This window comes from Mustela putorius, unplaced genomic scaffold (assembly GCF_011764305.1).
Source record: "Mustela putorius furo isolate JIRA1106 unplaced genomic scaffold, ASM1176430v1.1 tig00000129_pilon_pilon_pilon, whole genome shotgun sequence".
NCBI classification, from domain to species: domain Eukaryota; kingdom Metazoa; phylum Chordata; class Mammalia; order Carnivora; family Mustelidae; genus Mustela; species Mustela putorius.
This window is the reverse complement of record NW_025421290.1, coordinates 21,889,038-21,901,457: the sequence shown is the minus strand read 5'-3', so window position 1 is coordinate 21,901,457 and position 12,420 is coordinate 21,889,038. Positions and strand designations below refer to the sequence as shown.

General features: G+C 44.5%; 1 protein-coding gene across 3 annotated transcripts in view; it reads left to right on the top strand.

Annotated features, from left to right (window-relative positions):
- The first annotated feature begins 2,015 nt into the window (after window positions 1-2,015).
- Window positions 2,016-12,420, top strand: part of DCAF5 (DDB1 and CUL4 associated factor 5) — a 101,835-nt gene continuing 91,430 nt past the window's right edge. The window contains exon 1 of one of the 3 annotated variants that reach the window (XM_045070929.1): window positions 2,016-2,409. In XM_045070929.1, the coding sequence (XP_044926864.1) occupies window positions 2,196-2,409 (214 nt within the window). In that variant the 5' untranslated portion in view covers window positions 2,016-2,195. The remainder of the gene's footprint in view (window positions 2,410-12,420) is intronic. The other 2 variants (XM_045070932.1, XM_045070920.1) reach the window with 2 other exon arrangements.

The following is a 12,420-nucleotide window of genomic DNA, read 5'->3' as shown; positions in this document are numbered from 1 at the left end:
CATCTCTACTGGAATGAAGTACGGATATCTCAAACTCAATCCTTCTATAACAGAAGGCATTACCTTCCCTTCCATATTCTTCCCTACTCCTTAAGTTCATTCAAATATTCAACAAATATTCAAGGGGTCCCTGAGTGCCAGGATGTACTGACTCGGGACACAAGAAACACATGGTCCCTCTCTGAGAGCTTACAGCAGAGTCGGGGACAGTCTGATAAAATAACAAAAATAAATGTTTAATTACACGTTATGATATTGCTATGAGGAAAAGATGTTGGGGGGCATCTGGGTGGCACAGTTAAGTGAGGGACTCTTGGCTTCAGGTCAGGTCATGATCTCAGGGGCCTGGCATTCAGCCCTGCTTTGGGCTCTAAGCTCAGCATGGAGTCTGCTTGAGATTCTCTCTCTCCCTCTGCCCCTCCCGTTCGTGCGGTCTCTCTCTTTCTCAAATAAATAACATCTTAAAAAAAAAATGTTGGGTGCTAAAAAATCATTCATCAAGCTGGTATACGACTACTGATCTTTATGGGGCTATTATAACGAATAAACACAATGAAGCATCCTGAGAACAAAACTTTTTAAAAAGATAGCACTAGACATTTTCCTATTTAGGAAAATAATCTCCATTAAAACCATAATTCCTCAAATTTGGTGACTATCTAAGCTATCAAATGACATTTGCTATTATGTTGACTTTTAAACACTTAATTGCATATGTTATTGGTATGATTAACCATATTGCAAAAAGTAGGAGTAGGTGATTGTGCCTGATGGGTGTCCTCTTCGTGTTCAGCCCACCTTTGATGGGTGTATACTCAACTGCCCCTGTGCCATCTCTGATACAGAGGATGCAATTCCTGCTAAATTGAAAGGGCGAAACGGACACCTGCCTGTTTCAGTAGCCGACCATGGTTTCTTTCAACGACAGAGGATAGCTTCTAGCAAAACTACAACACACGGACAGGGGGACTTTTACTGCATCTGGTAGAATTCCAAAGCACTTAACACCCAGTCTTCTTGCTGGGGTCAACAGGGAGTCTCCTGGTCTACTGTAATGCAGCTACTTCTGGCCTGGAACACAGCTGCTGGTTAACAGCTGTACAGCATCAGGGCTCCACACTCAAGACCTTGAAGAGCTCACTGCACCCAATTAAATAACATATATTGCTGTTTTCGGGTAAAGCTTCTTGTGTCTTACGAATGAATGTACCTAGAACTAAAGGACAGAAAGTACTTTGTTTCTCGGAGCTTTCTCAACTCAGTTTGGGCAATTTTCGCCCTCCATATTAAGAATCCCCCCCCCCTTCCCATATACCACTCTTACTATCTACTAGACGGACAGTATAGCCTTTTTACTGAATGGCTGTAGGAAGGGAGAACTGAACCGGGGGCGGTGGGGTGGGATGCGGATAGTATTAAAACATTTACTTGGTAGGGGAGGGACGGGTGCACTCACAAAACCCCCAAGCGGCCTTACCCCGTGTCCAGCCCTAACTCCAGGTTCCCTTTCCTTGGACTGGGCTCGGGGAGGGGGGGGCGGAGATGAGACGAACCCGGGGCGGGCGACCACAGCCCGTCCTCCACCCCTCCGCCACCCCCGCGCTGCATTCTCCCCACCGAAAAAAAGAGGAGCGGGGAGCCGACCTCGCCCCGATGCCGGGCCCGCGGGTGGGGAAGGAGCGCCGGCCGCCGGGGGAGGAAGGCGAGCTCACAGCCCCGCTACCGCTCCGATTGTTACGCGCCCTCAACTTCACAGAGTGCGGCACTCAGGGGGCGCAGCGCCGGGAGGAGCTGCGGCGGGAAAGCCGCGCCGCCGCCCGCGGTCTCCAGGCCAGCCGCCCGCGTTCTTCCGGCCAGCAGCCTACGGCGGGGGAGGGGCAGCCGCCGCCCGCGTTCCCCGGCACCGGCGGCCGGCGGAAGGGCCGCGCGTCGCGGAAGCGCGGCCGCAGCTGAAGATCAGCTGCTGGAGGAGGCGGAGGAGAGGGAGGAGCCTAGGGGGGGAAAGAGAGGGAGGGGACCCTCAGGAAGCCGCGAACGCCACCGAGTGTCTGCACACCTCGCTCCGTCTGCCATGGCTGGTTAAAGAACCATCCGGATCGCAGCGCGGGGGGAGGGTTGGGTGGGGGGAGAGCGGCGGCCGCGCGTGAGGCCGAGGGAGGGGCGGCGGCGCGAGCGGCGGCGGCGGCGGTTCCAGCATGAAGAGGAGAGCTGGCCTGGGGGGCAGCATGAGGTCAGTGGTGGGCTTCTTGTCCCAGCGGGGCTTGCATGGGGACCCCCTGCTCACTCAGGACTTTCAGAGGAGACGCCTGCGAGGCTGCAGAAACCTCTACAAGAAGGACCTCCTCGGCCACTTCGGCTGTGTCAATGCCATTGAATTCTCCAACAATGGAGGCCAGTGGCTGGTCTCAGGTAAATCAACCCCCTTCCCCGCCCCGCGCCTCCCGGCCCCCTTCCAACCTCCCCTTTCGCTCTCCCTCGCCACCCTCCTCCTGCCCTCCGCCCCCACCCCCTCCCTCCTCAACCCCTCTTCTGCGGTGGGAAGGTTTGGTGTCAAATTCAAACCCTTGCAGGGGAGGGAGGGGAAGGAGAGGATGTCTTCTGTTTAAAAAAAAAAAAAAAAATCCTAAAATGGTTGACAGGTCCTTAATTCGCTTTATCCCAAGTGCAAAGTGATCTCTCCTGATGACTGCCCTGGAAGTGTGGGTCGGGGATGGGGGGGGCGAGATTACCGCCTGACAAAGTTTGATGGGAAACTCTTGCTCGGTGTACTTTAAAAGGTGCGGGGGGCATTTTGGGGATTCGGAGGGGGAGGAGGCCGAGGCGCGCCGGAGGCCAGGGGGAGCTCGAGTCCCTGGCGCCGGCGTCCGGGAGAAGGGGCCTTGGGGCTGGGGGCCGGGCGGTGACAGGGCTGGCCGCCGAGGGGTCGGGGGGCTGGCTGAGTGAGCGAGGAGAGGAGCCGGGCGGGTAGCTGTTGGCCGCCCTCCCCCGTCGGCGCCCTGAGGGGCCCGGCTCCATCTCCTCTTTGCTGTAGTGGCCTCTTCCGCGTCGTGTTTTTCTTACGGTGTGGGCAGTACTGGGGGCTCTGGAGGCTACGGGGCACCGGCCAGAACTTGAACGCGTAACTTGTGAGGCGGGGGGTGGTGGGTGGGCGACCCCCAGAGACTTGTTGGCTGCAGCACCCCCGCCCGCACCCCCTTTGCCGGCCGCTGCCCGTTGCAGGTGGTCTCCGCGCCTCCTCCCTCCCGCCCAGCTGGGCTCGGCTGCCCCCGGGCTCCCTCTCTGGTGTGGGGAAAGTGGCGAAATCGAGGCCGGGGCTCCGGCCCGGCGGTGTAGGCCTCGCTCTCCCGGGGCTCCTAGCGACAGGCAGCTGAATCGATAGCCTATTGCTCCCGGGGAGGCCCGGGCCGGGCGGGCCGCGGCGACAGCTGCCCCGGGGGAGGTGCGCCTGCTGCCCGCGGGGGCGCTCGCCGCCGCCGCCGCCCTCCTCCCCGGGGGGGGGGCGGGTGTCTCGGGCCCCAGGTGGGCGATTGGGGATGCGGCCAGCCGGGCGACTCCCCGAAAGCGGTTGAAGGGGGGGAGCGAAGACGGCTCGCCTTCTACCCTGCTGCGTCCCTTTTCCTGCGTTGAGAGGGAGGAAGCGGGAGCCCAGCGCTGGACGTGGCGCTTCGCTTCACCCAGGCCGGTCCCCGAATGGTTTTCTAATTTACGTCAGTGGGCAGCTGGCCAGAAACTTCTGCGATCATGGCAAAGCATCCGTCTTCATCGCGAGTAACAGTCGGAAGTGGCACGGGCGTACAGTCCAATTTAGGGGTAGCAGAGATAAGACTTGTGTGATCCTTTCACGATAAACCTTCTGGGGTTTCTCCAGAACTCACTTGACTTTTCCACCCTAGATCGTTTTCTCTTTGACTAGGTAGATTTTGGCCCTAGATCATCCGCTGAAGAAACCTGATATTCTACTTCAAGGCATACTCCAAACAAAAGCTTCCTTCCCCAACACTGCCAAAAATTCCGAGGGCAGAAATGGGGAAGACCTCTTTAGAGAGCTCACCGTTTTTTGTTTGTTTGTTTGTTTTTGTTCTTGTTTTTGTTTTCCTTCTGTATTTATTATACTCTAGTCTCCTTGACAGACTGATGTTTTCCAACAGAGATGTCCCCAGACACAAGGAAATTCTTCCTACTGGTGAGGGAATTTGGGGGGGTACTCTTACAGGCTGAACTAGTTACGGTACAGTCATACGTTTCCCGGCTTAACACTTTTTAAAAATAACAGATTTATTAAGATATAATTTACATGCCTTACAACTCACCCAGTTTAACAACACTTTTGAAGAAACACTGAAATGTTGTCTCTATTCTCAGTAAGTTAACCCTTGCTCAGAACCTTCCCCTGTGTCTCAAATGAACCCCTTTTTCTCTAGTCTTGGCCTGTTAATTTATCTTAACTGTAGTCCTATAGAAGAGGAGAGTCCTTTCCACAGGGCAGGCTCTGGCAAACCTGGTTTCAGGCATTTATTTCCTTATTTTTCTAGGCCTGAGTTGCCCATCTCCATCATTACTTTCTGGGTTTCAGTCGCCTTTGCTCCTTCCTTACTCCTCCTCCCTCCCCTCCACACTTCCTCTAACTCAGTCCTTCCTGTTTCCTTTTTATCTACTCCTGTCCTTGTTTCTAGTCCATGCAACGGGACCCAGAAGGGCCTGCACAGCGCCCCCCCCCCCAGCTCAAATACACTTAGCTTTTCTTTCTTATTTCCTGAACAAAAACTTTTGGTTAAAAGCCTTTTTAGCTATTCACATTCCATTATCAGTACAACTTATGCTAACAGAAATTTCCTCCTGTTTGCTTCAGATAAGGAAGCCCCCTCTGGGAGTCATAAATACACCTTAACTTGTTAAAGGTAATTAAATATTGTTCTGAGAAGTCCTTCAATAATCTTCTCCAATTTAAACTATTTAAAGTGTCAGGTTTACATATTCTCTTATCTGTCATTGCCCTTTAGCAGTTAACACCAGGGGAGAGGCTCTTAGGATTTTGAGGCTAATGCTGTGTATCCCTTATGTTTCACAATAATGTGGTGGGAGGCCAGACTCTAAGATGGCAATGAGATTACCTTTCTGCATTTTGTTGTTCTTGTATCTTGTCTGGGTTGGTTAAAGACTTTAGAAAGCCGTGAGTAAAATGATAGTATGTTCATAGTTTGTTCACTGTTTTTATTTCCTAAATGTTTGGGCAGGCTCACATTTCTTATAACTGACACATAACTATTTGGCAGAATTAACTTATACCTAGGGCAAAAATATTTGCATGGTTCCTGTGGCCTTATAAAATGTGGTTTGTTAAGGATACATCATTGCTGTTTTGTTCTAATAGCTAGCCCCTTTTCCAGGGCGCAATGAGGCCAGCAGATATTAAGAGTAAGCCCGAGAAAATCAGGAAGGAGAAAGGTGTTCTGCTGGGCAGTGAGACTGTGATAGCAACAAGTGGGAGGATTTTTTTTTTTTTAAACATTAAAATATATTTAACTTAAAAAGTGTTTTTCTTTATTGTTGATCAGAAAAGGGCATTACTTTGCTGTCCTGTAAGGGGTATAGCATTATACATCACTGTTGTGTCATTTAATGTGTGACCTTGTAGTCAAGTTGCTAAGCCTCTCTGGGTCTGCTTCCTGATGTACCAGCACTTACCTGAAGGGCTCTTGTAATAATTACCTTAGGTAAAATTTAGGTTTGTGAGCTGAACAGTGTGACCTGTCTCTCAGAGAAAATGCTGAGCTTGTTTTCCTTCCCTTTGGTACTTTTAACCTGTAATATTATTAGCTGACACTTGTTCTTACAGTATTGGTAACAGACCTGTGCAAATGGGGCAGACAGGATAGTTTTGTGACTTTTTGATGTGGAATGAAAAGGCACAAGGTACGTTGAAGTACTACTCATATAAGAGATCCTATCAACATCAAGGAATTTATGCCAGAACACATATTTGGGAGATATCCTGGGTTTACCCTTTAAGTCTTTGGTTGCATCTAATAATACTATTTTCCCTGAAATTGATATTTAAGACTAATTGATAATCAGAACCTGTAGAACTAGCAGATTAATAACCCATTAGTATGAAGTTTTAAGTTTCAGGAGGGATTATGATCTCTTTCTTGATTCTTTTTTTTTTTTTTTTAAAGATTTTATTTATTTATTTGACAGACGGAGATCACAAGAGAGGCAGGCAGAGAGAGAGAGAGGGAAGCAGGCTTCCTGCGGAGCAGATGCGGGGCTCGATCCCAGGACCCTGAGATCATGACCCGAGCCAAAGGCAGCAGCCCAGACCACTGAGCCACCCAGGCGCCCATCTCTTTCTTGATTCTTATGACTAAATGTAGGAAAAACACCTTCAGAAGTTTTTCCAATAGCATCTGTAACTACTGTTTCAGCGTTAGTTAATAGGAGTTGTGCATGGGGAGAGACATTTAACTATATCTATTTGGTCATAATATTTATAAGTGATAACTGTTTAGTTCTATTTCTGTTTCATGGGGGTCTCTGACTTTATTATCATAAGTTAGGTAGAGATTAATAGCATGAATTCTGGAGTCAGGCCGCCTGGGGGTGAATATCAGCTACTTGCTAACTGGGTAAGCTTTGTTAAGTCACTCACTCTCCGATTCCTCAGTTATATATTAAGAGCAGTAATACCTCACAGGGTTGTGGTGAGGACACATTTCTGGTTAGAAATAACACTTGTTAAGTTCTTAGCATCAGAGCCTAGCCGCTGCTTTTGCTCTGGTTGCTGTTGCTGCAAAGCTTCGTATGGTTATTTAGCTTGACCCTCACCAAAAGCTTTTAGGAGATTGACACTTTCAATATCTAACATTTATTTGTGCATAGGACTTTCAATATCTAACATTCTTTTGTGTATAGGACCGTACAATGTGAAAAATTGAGAAAGCTCTCAATGAGAACTGTTAAAAATGCTTTGTCAGGGGCGCCTGGGTGGCTCAGTGGGTTAAAGCCTCTGCCTTCCGCTCAGGTCATGATCCCAGGGTCCTGGGATCGAGCCCCAAATGGGGCTCTCTGCTCGGTGGGGAGCCTGCTTCCCCTCCTCTCTCTCTGTGTGCCTACTTGTGATCTCTGTCAAGTAAATAAATAAAATCTTTCAAAAAAAAAATGCTTTGTAAATAAGCTTAACCCCAGTATTCTCATCAAAGCGTATTTTTAAACATCAAATAATAGCTGTGATAATAACCATATGCTCGATTTGAACCTATCAATTAATGATCATTACTGTTTACCAATCACTAATTCTGTCAATTTTATGGAATCAGTTTTTTTGTCAGTTCATCTAAGAGCATGTTATCTACAGGTAAAGTGTTTGGCTTTAGCCAGTGGAATAAAGTTTTAGCTTTATTAGAACTTCTCATGTGTTTATTTGGAATGAATTTGTTGGTCCAGTGGTTAGTTTATCAGGAAAAATATGGCTAGTGGTAGGGCAGATTTGTGACTCGAAAAAGCTTTCATAGTACATACATTTCAATAAGGTGATTAGGGAATCAGTTATTGGATTTTCTTCTGGGCCTTTCTATTTATCCATAATCTATTGCTGTGAAGGTGTTAAATTTTATCTTTTGGTCTATTAATTAATTCAACAAATAGTTTTTGAGTACATATTTTGTAAAGCAGAAGCAATTAGAACAGAAATGATGAATTAGGTATAAACCATGCTCTTAACCTTGCATTTTAGGAACATTTACTTATCATCTGTAACAGTCCATGGCCCTTTAAAAAATGTTTCCCCTCTGCTTTATGATACTTTGGTAGATACTTAATTTTTCTCTGGTTTGCTGTACTTATTATAGCAAATAATCCTCTTGTTTATGAGTTTTAGCGGGAAAGAAAGGGTTCATTAGAGATGGCCTTGGAAGACATTGCTATGATGAATTATAGAGATCATGTCATAAGGATAAGGTAACATGGATATTTATAGATGCACATTATTTTTCCCACTTGTTCTTCAGTCAGCTAATTGATACCTATCAGAGATTGGCAGATTTAGAATTATGCCCAGGTTTGTCACTTATATTTTAAAATAAGCTAGTGAGGGGGTACCTGCGTGGCTCAGTCTTTAAGGGTTTGCCTTTGGTTCAGGTCATGATCCCCGGGCTTTGGATGGAGCTCTGAGCCCTGTATCAGGCTCCTTGCTCAGCGGGAGGCCTGCTTCTCCCTCTCCCACTCCTCCTGCTTGTGTTCCTCTCTTGCTGTCTCTCTCTCTTTGTCAAATAAATAAATAAAATAAGCCAGTGAGGTTGAACTCTTATTACACATTATTAGCACAGCAAAAAGTTGTCTTTGTGTTCTGTATTGTTCAAAGGATCATCACTGACTTAACTTAATGCCAGTGTGTTTTTGATTTTACTAAGAGTTTCTAAGAGGAGCATTAGCCCTCAGTTATGTATCCTGGGGACGACACAAGTGCTCATTCACTGATTATTGTTAGAGTTGGTTGTAAAGTGCAGTTGGAATCCTTTAGATCAGGGAAGCTTTACTGACCAGTAGAACTTGAAACACAGATAGATGTTGCCTTCTGAATTGTGAGTTAAGAAGTAGTTTCATTTATCTTCTGCATTGAGCCAAGTGAAGGGCACTTCCATTTGTTAATAAACAGCACTTAATTTTAATTTTTTTCTTTTTTATGGTTTCAAGAAAGAAGTAATTGCTTTTCTTATTGTTTTAGTCTGAATTTAGATACTCAAGGGTAGTATTAAAGCCTTTTAAAATTAAAGGAACTAAAACCCTAATTCAAATGAAGATTGTTTAGCTTAAGAGGGAATCAGTTCTAGTTTCAATTTTTGGTAACCCACATAAGAATTGTCTTTTAACAATTAAAGAACTGAATATTTATCTGTTAAGATTAACCTCAGATTATTGTGAGAATGTGAAATTACATTTCTTTTCTGCTTGATTCTCTGTTGTGTTTAAAATTTTGATTTTAAGTTATAAGGTTAGTTTACTATTTGCCTGTGGATATGTAAGCTGATTTTAAGTGATCTTTGAATCAGTATTTAAATGGAAAAGCTAACCAGCATATATAAAATATTTTTAATGAATTTATTGCTTAAGGTGAGGTTAAAATTTTTTAAAGTCAATGTAAAGAAAAATAATGGTGAATGTGTTACATGGATATGGCAGAAATCAAAAGTTGATTGAGATTGACTGAAGCTTGGGAAGTACTGCATTAGGTAGTCTTTTTTGTATCTTCTTTGTTCCTCATTGAGTCAGAGAGAAGGAAAGAGAATCATATTATGGAAAGGGGAATGGAAAAGTAGAAAGATGACTTGCCTGGAGCTGCCTTGTTAGTATTTGGCAGTCCGCAGGTCAAGTAGGGCCCATTGCTTTGTGGCATGTGCTGTTTCTGAGTTGCCTTTTTATATTTTTCTTTCCCTTTTCTTAGAGTGTAATTTACCTTTTTTGAATCTTTTAAAAATTGAAAACTGAAAAATGAGCAATTTCTGAGCGCATGTGTAACTCCAGCTGCTCCTCTTAGATGATTAATTATATTTCTGTGTTTTGCTATAAATAAAGTTAACTTGTTCCGCACAGGTATCTTATGTTTATTTGTTCATTAAAAATATTTAATGGGAATATACTGTGTGTGCCTCTTTAATCTTAATTAGCTTATAATGTATGCCAGGCTCTCTGCTAAGCACTTCATATGTTTTATTTGCCACTTGGAGAATAGCCAGTGTTATCTATGGCCTAGTCATTTGAAGGTTTTGTATTCATTGTCATAACTAGGTGCTAAAAAAAATCAAGAAAGGACACTGATCAATGAGTGCTGAGGGTTCTGTAATGCAGAGAACAGGTAGGGCATTGGTGGAAGAATAGATATTGGAATTCCTTGTTTCTGGTTAAAATGAAGTGAAATATAATTCTAGGAATGAAGAAAGGTTACTACTTTGGCCTGTTACCTTGGTCTTTGTAGAAAATTTGGTTCCAGTAGCTGCTTCCGAAGTTTTTGTTCTTTTCAGCTTTAATACTTACTAGTCACTGCTGCCAACATAATAAGCCTCCCAGAACTTAACTGTCATGATCACACATCTGCTGCTGATCCCTCAAAAAAATCTACAGTGCTCCCCAGGGTCCACCAAATTAAATAGGAATGCCTTACCTGATGTTCATCTGAGACATTGCTGTTCAAAAAGATAAATGTTAAACAAAAAATAGCTAATTTTTGAGCACATCATTCATTTATCACATATTATTTGGGAGTGTTTCCTATGTCGGGCACATTTATGTATGTGACCACATTTAATACTTAACCTTACCAATGGTAGGGTTAGTGCTGTTATCCTTATTTTACATATGAAGAAACTGAGGCACAGGGAAGTTAAGTGACTTCCAAGGCTCCTGTAGTTTGTGGTAGAGCTGGATTTGCAGCCGGAGTCTGCTGGAGCAGCTGAGATACGCTGACTACTCTGAAAATTTTAGACTGTTCTGTAGGCTCTGACTTTTCCCCAACATTCTCATCTCTTGCTATCACACTGATACTTTGCTAACTGCGTTTCCCTCTGCTTTTGTGTAAATGAAGAAAGGGGTATAGCTGTGGGGATAGATCAGTGGGCTTCAAGCCAGTAAGCATAGTTCTAGTCATAGCTACCATATACACCCCTCCATCAGATCTCTCGGTGCTGGAAATCACTTCACCTAGACGTTGGTCTTGACAGTCATCTAAAGTCTCCTTCTTCCTTACGCTTTGTGTGTTTACACTTGCTTACATAAACCATGTAACTTCACACTGGGTTAAACTTTACCTGCTTTAGTGAAGTATAATTAGGAGTTGGTATATTCTGGTTACCGGTTTGGTTCCTCTTCTCCATTAGCCCAACCAAAAATGCAAACAACATACATGACTCATACTGTTTACTTAGCCTGCAATTTGATTTTGCTATCTCCTGAAAGCATACTGGTTGAGTACATTTGCCTGATTTTATCCACAAGAAATAGGTGTCTCCTCATAAGGACATAGATGAATAACGATAAAGTGCTTTTTGGAAGAAGTTTAAACAGGGTAACATGGGATAATTTGCCCAGAGAATACTGGTAAGTCATTTGGAAGTACATTGGCTCAGACACAATATCAACAAAGGAAGGTATGACTCCTAGACCAAATGATAAGCCTGTTTAATCCTTAGTGAGCTTAACTAGAATGTTTTGCAAATAAAATTTACTCCTGTCACCAGCAACTGCACTTTGCTTCTGTGAAAAAGAAGGCATTTCCTTTCCAAGGTTATTCACAGATTAGGTTAACAAGGAGGGTTAGAATCCACTTGCTCTTCACATCAGTTATCCTAAGTCAGGAATTCAGGGAAAGACTTGACAACAGCAGTTTGTCACTTTTGTTATCTGCTCTCCCCATACCTTTAAAGTCACACTTTCCTTGATACCTTACTCACTCATTGCACTTTGCAGTGTTGATACCCAAGATTCTATCATACACCTCTCAGGATGCAGAATTGACATGCATTGGAGGTCAAGTCCCTGTGCCCTGAGAATTTTTTTCTTATTCTGGCCAATTTTAAAATGGAAGTTACATTCTGGAGGATTGGGGCATGTAGGAATCAATGAGAAAATGGCACCTGAGGAAATTGATAGGTTTATAACAGATCCTAGTAGTGGAGATGTTAGTGGAAAGACTGATTCCCATCTTCCCTTTTGCTTCTGCTTGGCTCCTACCCCTTGATACAGCAAGGTAAGATTACCTTATATAGTTGATAAGGTAACTCTGTAGGTCCCCCGCCTACCTTGCTGCATCTGGTCACCTGATAACAAGGTGACCATATATTCTGGTTTACTTGGGACTATCCCAATTTCCCCACTGTGTCAGCACAATTATTAACACTCCTTTCATTCTTTAAAAAAAAAAAAAAAGTCCTAATTTCAATGGTAAGTTATATGGCTACCTACTCATAATCACCTGAGCTGCCTGGTACTCAAGTCAAACCAAAGCCCTACTCTTGGTTCTTCCTGTTCACCATGGAATGCCTCTGTGAGAAAGCCTGCAAGCCTCCATTTTGTTGTCAGGCCTTTAGCTGCCACTTTTAAGGTACCGTGTTGAGCCTGAGAGGCTGAATGGTTGGTTAGTCCTTTGTTCCTACCTTTCTTATTAGAAAGCAGTAGAGACAGCTAAAACTGTTAAGAACATGCTATGTCCAGAGCCTAAAAGTTATCCCTTCCTTTGTATATACCTCCTCTTAAAGTTATTGTTCTGATGTTCACTTGTACCTTCTTCCTTCCCCCTTTAAAAAAGTCTTCCTGTGGGTTTTTTCTTTTGCAGTTCATTTTAAGGAAAGGTGTTTTGGGGAATGATTCCCCGCTGAGTGGGATTTTTTTTTCCATAAGGTGCTTTTATCCAAAATGTGGTGTGATGTTGAT